The sequence below is a fragment of the Lates calcarifer genome, linkage group LG13 (genome assembly GCF_001640805.2).
Source record: "Lates calcarifer isolate ASB-BC8 linkage group LG13, TLL_Latcal_v3, whole genome shotgun sequence".
Classification (NCBI taxonomy): domain Eukaryota; kingdom Metazoa; phylum Chordata; class Actinopteri; family Centropomidae; genus Lates; species Lates calcarifer.
In genome coordinates this window covers 1,713,694-1,723,062 of record NC_066845.1, presented here as the reverse complement: position 1 = coordinate 1,723,062, position 9,369 = coordinate 1,713,694, and the positions used below count along the sequence as shown (strand labels likewise).

The 9,369-nt window shown below is 41.0% G+C and overlaps 1 protein-coding gene across 1 annotated transcript in view; it reads right to left on the bottom strand.

Annotated features, from left to right (window-relative positions):
- Window positions 1–1,466: 1,466 nt before the first annotated feature.
- The window catches only part of rtn4r (reticulon 4 receptor), a 40,421-nt gene continuing 32,518 nt past the window's right edge, over window positions 1,467–9,369 (bottom strand). The window contains 2 exon segments of the mRNA XM_018662282.2: window positions 1,467–2,383; window positions 2,385–3,559. Of these exon segments, the coding sequence (XP_018517798.1) occupies window positions 2,177–2,383; window positions 2,385–3,559 (1,382 nt within the window). The 3' untranslated portion in view covers window positions 1,467–2,176.

Here is a 9,369-nt window from a genome sequence, read left to right as displayed (position 1 = left end):
TATTGAGGCCTGTTGACAAGATCTTGATTTAATTTGGTGCAGAATATAGGTCTCTACATTATCCTGGCCTGTGGACACACCACAGCATGGGACCCACTACAGATACTCACCCCGTGACAGTGACAATTTGAGAGCTTAAAATATTTTGAATTCTAGAGTTTTATACGGTATTTTTCATGTCAGGAAAGCAAAACAGTACTATGATGCCTTGAGGGTCTTTTAAAGCTCTCAAAGTCAAGGTTGTGATATGAAGAGTCAGTTTTTGAATATTCCCTCTGCATTTTCATACACTGTCTAATAATTCACTCAAAATTATGAGGAATGTGGCAGTGTCTGTAATATACATAACTAAGTCTAATCATATGCAGAATTTTGTTCAGCTGCCTAGGGCATTTCATTCAACATCATCATACTGCATGTGCAGCAGTCACTTAAGACTTGTAAATATACTGCATGGATGGATGTTGACGTTGGATGTTGACCTTGTTTTAAATTGCAGATTATTGCATAATCATTGATTTGTTTGCTCTTTCACAAAGCCTGAGGAGATTGTAGTGAGAACAGAGGTTGTAACTACTGAATATCAAACAGAGGCCTGATAATTTAATTCTCGTGTGAATTATTCTTGGACCAGTGGTTCCTTGACCAATTTAAGATCAAAGTTAAAACAGGTGGCTCATCAGTTGAAAAGTAGAGGTGAAAAGTTCAAAATGCATATCAATGAGAGGGTAATTTGTTTCTATTTCAGCTGGGCTCATGCAGGCCTTCTCTGCAGTGTCTCAAAACACTGTGATGCCAAAGTCCTGAAGAGGCTGAAGAGAAAACAAACAAAATCTGGACGCCTGAGGTTAGGGATGAGGCCAGATTTGACAAAACAGTCGGTCATCACTCTCCCAACAATCCTGAAAAACAATGAGCACCCCACAGTGGGTCCACCATCTGTTTAGGAGGAGGAAAGTTGTTTGGCTCTCAGTATGGTTAGCGGGATATAATATGAGCTGCTGTTACTGCTAAATTCAAATGCAATTTGTAAATTCAAATGCATTTTGGTTCTCATTTAGAACAGTTTTGCTGACACAGTCTTAAAATAAAGACCCCTCTAATTTAGTTTTTCTTCACCTCATTAAAACAGTACACCAGCAACAGAGCAGAATAGATCTTCATAAGCTGCAAGTATTAAGTACAAGAAGTAATTTCTTGCTATTTCTTTCCTGTTTTTCTTGAAGTAGGGGGGTTGCAACAAAATATTATTTTCATTAATGAGTAATGTTTTGATTATTTTTATGATTACTTTGTAAAATGAAAATAGAGAATATGTCCAACAACAACAAACAATAGTTCAAAACCTAAAAAAAACAAATTTACATTTGTAAAACAAAGAAAAGTAGCAAAACTTCACATTTGAAAAGCTGAGATGTCCATGTGTTCTGTTTTCTTGGAAAATACCACGCAATATCAACATGATCTACGAAATAAGAACTTTTATTCATAATATATTCATACTTGTACACAAGTAAAATAAAATGCATATCTATGGTTCCTTTGCAATCTCCATAAACAAACTGACAGCATTCTTTTGGTAAATGCTACCCATATACCCTCTCTGTCATGAAAATAGAACTGAAACTGGGGGAGGTAAAACATTTTGTTTTTATAAACATAAAAAACATAACATTACCCAACAAATGCATCACTTTGAATAAATAATCGGGGGAGATCGTTTATCTTCATTAAACGGACCCAACATTCTTTGTGTGCGCTCTGTCTCTGATTTCCTGTATTTCTTTTTTATTGTTTTTGTCTTTATTCAAATCTTTTTTTTTCTTTTTCTTTTTTTTTTCTTTCAGTGGTCTGTCTAAGCAGTAAAAGCTTTTGGGAGGGAAAAAGGGAGGAGTCTCCAAAGTGTAGCTTAGACACAGTACAGTTAAGTACATAGAGAACAAACAATTTTGGGCACCAATTCATTATATACATTAGATCTGTAGTGTTCTGTAAAGGCATCCATTTTGTTAAATGTACTCTAACGTCTTCATTATTGTTTGTCCTCACCCACAATGGGTCAACGAGACTCCTCGCTTTTCAGTCACTGCCTGTTGTAGATGTCACTGCATCTTCTGTATCATTGTCATGAGCATCAACAATCTTGAGTCCTGTATTCAGAGTGAGATCAGGAGTCCTAAGACATGGCTAGAGATATCCAGATCATGGGAATGAAGAGAAAGCGAAGCACTTGCAAAGTAGAACCCCGGCCTTTGATGCAGTGGGTGTCTGATTTGGGCTTTTTGGAACACTTCTTTTTCTTTTTGTTCGACGCTGTAGATGATTCCAGATTGTCTATAAGGTCAGGGTTTAGATTTTCCAAAGACTTGTCCAGGGTGTTGGATCAAGGTTCCCAGTGGTCCATCATTCTGCTTGTTCTGGGTCTCGTTTTTTGTTCGTTCCGGCTCCTTATATTTAGTCTTGGACATGTTCTCTTTTTCCTTGAGGGGGTTGTTAGTGATTTGGCGGCTTTTGCCAGACAGGATGGAGGACTTGTCGTTATCTCCGAGGCAGCACCTGGGGATGGTGTCCCCCAGAGGATTTTCGGTAGAAGGGAATTTCCCAGACTGTGCCTTGGAGCTGAAGAGATTGGTCTGGATTTGAGGCATTTCCACACACCCCTCCAAGTCTTCACTTTTCAGACGTTTCAGGTCCTTTCCTGCCAGGAAATCAGGAACATTGCACTCCAACTCAGAGCTGGAACCTTTGAAACGTTTGAACCAGTCCCACAAGGTCCTCGCACGGCAGTCACAGATCCACTGGTTTCCATTTAAACGCAAATACTGAAGGGACACCAAGGGGTCCATGGTCTCCCCTGACAATACAGTAAGATTGTTGAAGAACAAGAACAGAGATTTCAGCTTACCAAGATCACTAAAAGCCCTAGGTTGGACATAGATAACCCGGTTTTCATGTAGCAGTAGGCGGTCCAGATTGATTAAGCCTCGAAACATGTTGTCTGTTACTATCTTGATCTTGTTATTGTGCAGGTAGAGATAGGTAAGGTTGGCAAGGTCCAGAAAAGTGTCATCATGCAGGGTTAGAATGTTATTGTCCTGCAGGTAAAGGTACTGTAGGGAGAACATTCCTCGGAAAACCCCAACGGGGAGCTCTGACAGGCCACACCTGTGCAGGTGGAGGGTATGCAGCTTAGTTAAGCCCCGGAAGGCTGTAGGGCTGATGGTGCGGAGGTTGCTGTTGTCTCCAATGTCCAGTTCCTCCAGTTTTTCCAGGCCGTAGAAGGCTCCAGCCTCGATGTAGCTGATGTTGTTGGAGTAGAGCCAGAGAACAGTGAGATTGTGGCAAGAGCTGAAGCTGGTGGATCTGACCACCGTTAGCTTGTTGTTCTGGAGGAATATCCGCTGGCTCCGCACAGGGATCTCAGTAGGGATGGAAAACAGTCCTTGTTGTTGGCAAGCCACAGTGGGCCTGGGCTCACTGTAGCACACACACTTGGCAGGGCAGCTGTTAGTTTGAGGCACAAGGTTCAGCCACATCACCAGAAACAGGAGTCGCCCCCCTAAGGAGACAGAAATCAAGACAGTTGAATAGTAAATAATGTATGTAAATATTAAAAGTCACAGTGCAAATACAGTCACAGAAATGTGTAGAACTGAATGAATCCAGGTCAGGATGTAAGATGCATAAACCCTTTAAAAGAACTGAGAATTAGCCAGATATAGAGCATGTGGGTGTAGCATGTGTAACTATAAATGAAATAGATGTGTAGTTTTTTATTATGTTTTGAAAAGAGTCAGGATGTTACTATATGAGCAATAATTCATTTGCACAAATTTCCGCCAATTAAACTGCACACACTATCAAATTACAAAACGGACAAATCCGGCAAAATCTAAAACATTCTATGGTATAAAGTGTGAGGTTCAGCACCTAACAACAGAGAAGGGAATTCTCTTTGTAACAGTCATTCAGCATGTACTTTAACAGTGATGTTTTTGGGGTCTGGGGACACATCTCCTCCCCGCTGCCTCTGCTGACGTGAAGACCTAAGCAGCTGAGGAGAGCCTTGTGAAGGCAGACTCATTTAAAATTGGGTGGGTGGCTTTTATGTGGAATTAGCTTGCTCTAATAGGGCGGACATAACTAATGGTGTTTCAGCGTTCCTGAGGTTGACATTTAGCCTGACGCTGGGAGATAAGCTTTCATGTCAGGCTAAGAGATTGATGCCTGGGGCCAAGGTGGAAAGAGGGCTACAGAGGCCCTGCTAGAGTTTCCACTGCGCAGCCATGACTGAAACATTTTTTCTAAGTGCAGCATGAAGATGAGATATACAAGAGGTGTGGTAGCACTCAGAGCAAGGCTTGTAAGATTCTTGTATGTGTTTGCCCTGAAGGCATCCATGTTTAAAATAAGGCGTATTCCGCATTTGCTCGCATTAATTATTTCTGCTTGTCCTCTGCTATGGTTCAGATCGGCTTGCTGCACAGTGCCATGATAAGTGAAATGGACTGGATTACCGCATGTGAATGATCACTTCAGACATTACACTGTTGTAGGTACAGCTGAGGTAAAAATGAAGCGCATCTGTTGGGGCTCACACATTCCTTCACGTAGAGGTCAAAGTGTCACAGGACAGTCTAGTATCAGCATACTGTATAATGGCAGGTACTCCTCCAAATCTCTGAATCCTCTTAACCTCCTGTCCTTACTGAGGATTTCCAATCTCTGCTCCCATACACATGTGAGGAATCCCAGGCTTGCAGGCATGACAGGTGGAGAGAATCTGGAAAAATGCATGAGCCTTACTCAGCCCTTCCTCCATTCCTACTCTCCCTCTCCTCATTCCCTTGCAATGTGTTTTGGTGCAGCTCATCTCTGGACCTTGTTAAACGGAGCTCTGGTGTGGCCTGACAGCAGCCCTCTGCTGCACTTTCCCTCCAATCTCCCTGCTCAGCCGTCAGACTGCCACCGGAAAGCTGTCAAGACTTTCCACTCTTTCTGCATCGCAGCACTTTTCCCTCAGCACTGCCTAACAATAGCAATATTTTATCGCATAGCACGCTTCGTGTATCTCCTCTGCCATCTTCATTTTTCCCCCCTCTGCTGTCTATTCATTAACAGGCTATTTCCACCCACGCGTTGCATGTCAAAGCCTGGTTTCCTCAGCTCTCGGCATAATATGTCTTGTCTTTGTTAGCATCTGTTGAATGACAGTGTAAGCCCCACAATGTCATCAACTCCATCCCAATTATTTTTTGCTCACTAACCGCATCTTCACATCTGCACCACACTGATTGCATTACCATATGTTACAAAAATAAATCAAGGAGTCGTGGCTTCCTGACATCTTTGTATTATTTTGTTTCATAATCTCATTTCTGAGTAACCTCTGCATGACTTCTCACCTTCCACTCCAGAGACTTGCAGTGTATCTATATACAGCTGATGTAAAAGCTGTGTTCGCACTATTGATCGGTCAACCAACAATGCTGGGCTTTCCTCTTTTATTTTCATCACTACTTTGTTGTCTCTGCTTCATATCTAAATCATAGTAAAGATTACACCCAACGCAACTTATGTTGGCTGTTTGTCCTCATAGCTGTTGTTGAGTTGTTGACACAAACTTTAATATCTTAAAATACAACAAGGTTGTGGAAAGAAAAAAAAATCCATTCCTTATCGTCTTCTGCCAGCTTTGGTTTCAAAATTAATCTTCCCCTATCTGCTGTGTCAAAACATGGCTCCAAGCGCTGCCTTCCTGTTTCAGACCCTGCCAGTGGCCTCTTTTCTGAAAGCTATATTATCGTGCAATAGCAATCATCACTTCTGTTTAAGTGCAGACAAGCCTCTTTGTTTCCTCCTGACTTGACACTGTGGCCCCCTCAGCTTTAAGTAAAGTACATCATTTAACCTCCTCCCTCTCCTCCAAGGCAAGTACTCCTGTGTACAATGGGTGCCTGACAATATGGCAGGTTAAAGAATTGCAGGCGACCACTTGATGATGCAGCCACCCTGCTTGATTAATTAAATTGTCTGTCAAAACTAATTCTCCAGAATCATGTGATATAGCTGAGGACAGTTTAGTTGCAGTAAATAGGGCTGATATTTGGTCCTCTATCAGAAATTAGATATTGGCCTGGCTGATGCCATGAGAGTGAAGATACAATTTTTTCCAGCCAGCTTCAGGTATGACAATCTGCAAGACCTGCAGTGAAACTTGTTAATAAGTTACTTTAAAGAATTTCATTACCATGGATTTCAGGAAAGTTTTGACCCATGGTCAAAAAAGGAAAATTAAATATTGAAAGAAAAACATTTTTGGCCATTAAAGCAATCAGTGTTGTAGACAAATAATATCCGCAAACTGTAACTTCAGTCCAAAAATATTGTTATCAGTGCTCTAGGAGTAGCTAAAGGACATTATATTGAGTTGTAAAAACAGAGATGCCCACAGGAGTGGTATGAGTGGGCGCAGACAGCTTTGCTTATTTATTTTATGAGTGTACCACTTAATCAGACTCCTCGCTCATTTGTGTCCCTGGCATGTTTGGAGCTCTAAACAATCTCTTGGTTCTCCTTTCTCTTATTTTGAAAATACTACATGCATTTAATCCCTTCCTTGTGCTCTGAAACCCGAAATGAACACAGAGGGCATGTCGGGAGAGCACATTCAGAAGCCCTCCGATTCATCACAGTGGCTTTACTTTGAAGGGCTGGGGATTGGGCAGGGACGGCTAACATGACAGTCTTATCCCCTTGGCCCAGAGTGAAAGTGATGTCTCTGTCAGAGATGAATCACAGTGGTTCTCCAGAGGGACCCCCTGGCCTCCTTCTGAAATCATACATTATTGTGTCGCTCAGAGGCGGGCCTGCATTTAATATAGTCATGATCTCCCTCTGTAAGGTTGTGTATCTTGTGTGAATCCATTCATGCATACATAAATTGTTTTTATATCATTTTGAAATGAATAACTTAGAGAAACTGTATAGGGTTTGACAGTTGTGTGAAGCCCAATTTTAGCACAGCCCATCCAACTATAAATGACTTTGCAAGCTGAGAGTAGTAATGGGAAATAACTCTGCAGTGCAGACCCACAAACACAAAGTTGTTATGAGTAGTAGTGCAAGGTAGATTTCATTCTAACATTAAGAATAGATTATGTCTTGTGTTTTTTTTCTTTGGTAGGTGCCACTTTTATGTTTGTTTTAGAATTTTTTTTATTTTTTTTTTAAACTCATCTTTGACTTTCAACTTGGCATTTACTGTATACCATCACTGGAAGGGCTGGTGACTGGGGCTCTAGCACCCTTTTTTTTTTTTTTAAAATCGGTTATTGTATTACTGTTTTTGTCAGTGTTATATGTTTATTTGTTTTCTCTCTCAAACCTATCACCAGTGGCTGACTATTATGCTTCCATTTGCTCTCCCTTCTGCCCTTCACTATTCTCCACCAGAAACAAAGATGACGTGGTCAACCTGGCTATCAAGCTACATGTTAATGATGAACTGCTTTTAATTTTGCATAAAGCAGGTTGTTAGCTATGTAAAAATGCCCTTCAATCACACTCAACCAGAATACAAGCATGTGTATTTAAGTTCTGGCCCACCCTTTGTGATTATAATTGGTTTATGACAAATAATAATGAATATTTAATCACCAGGGTATTTCACAGAAAAGTGCAGTAAGTCAGACATTTCTTCCAAGGCTTCATCCATTTTAGAAACTGACAGACAGTCCAGAACTCTTATGAGCCAAAAAGTGAACACACTGCAACAAAGTTGAAAAATTGGGAAAATGGACATAAATTCATGTTCTCAACTCCTGAGTGATTCATCGAGCCTTCACTTTTGGCTTTAATGAGGTTTGAGTGACACTGTCCTGGATGTAGAACTAATTACATGTACTCTTGTTGCAGTAGATGAATCTCCTTTCCTGCACTTTAACTTTTTTGAGTACGTCCCAAAATCAGTACTTGTACTTTTCACTTATGAAGAGTTTTTGAGAGCTGAGAATTATAGAGTAGCCTACAGTTACACTGTCATAGCAGACCAGGAGAATATTCCATTTAAGTTTGCTTTGAACATCTATTCCCTCATAAGCCTGTGAAAAAAGTTTTATCATTGAGAGGAAATGATCTTCACTTCCAAGAGCATCACTGAATTGCAGGGGGATTGGTTGGTAGGGCATATTCACATGGAAAAGGTTGCGGAAAGCTACATTGGCCCTTTTTTGGTAACCATATTTACCCTGTCACTGAGTGCATAGTGTTCAAAAGAGCTACTTTTCTCCTTTTACTTGGTGTGCAGCGCAATTATTCTTACTTCTGGCACAAGTAATATTTCTTCAGTTGAACATTCCATGACTTTTTCAACCTTGATGCTGTATAATTTCATTTCCTGTTGGTGTCTTATTTACTATGATGTGATTCTGGTTAACATTGACCTTTGCCTTTACCTTTTCCCTTTCATAATAAGTAGATTTAATGTTTATTATTAAAAAACGTTGCTCATATTTCTGTGTCTCTGCGCAGATCTGATTCATTTTCATCCCACTTCCCAGAGGAAGGCACACACCAACAAATACAAACACACAGAAGCACACAAAGACAGATTTGTGCTTGCCCTTACAACATTGATGAACCAGATGTTATGATCTTAAATAAAGATGCACACATTAGATCAAACAGGTTATTTAGGACATGATGGACCAGCGAGTCGAGTGGGAGGCCCTTGGTTAACCAGGGAGTGTTGTAGGGGCATCAGTGGCGGCTTCAGCATGTAGACGAGGACACAATTAGAAGACGAACCGGGGGGGACAGATGAGGTTCTGTTTGACACACATCTGACACAGCACTTGCCCAAGCAGATGGCTCATGAATAACTGAAGGAACCGGAGGTTGGCTGGCAGAAGGAAAAACACAGTCTGTGTGTGTGGAAAAGTTTGGTCTACATAAACCTATATGCATGTGCACATACATGAGAACCTTTTTTTGTATGTGAGAAAAGATTAAATCAATACCAATAAAATACAGTTAATGCTTCTGTCTCTGCAAAACTGCAGGTAGGCAGATATGTTGTCATCTCATACTACTGAGAAGTGACAGCAGAAACAACAGGCAGTGGGATGGCAATATCCTGACAGCGAGAGAATGAGCTTGCAATCAGAGGGCTGTCTGATCGAATCCCTGCTCGACTTGCAAACAATTGGAAGGGAAGTGAAGAGGGAAGTGAAGGAGTTCTCTCTTGCAACAACTGCCATCAAATTACCATCGACCCCTTGAATGATGCACTGACCTCCCAGCTGCTCAAATCCTTTCACAGTGGGCTATCATTCAAGACTGTGTTGTGCAACACTTAATCTGTCAGTG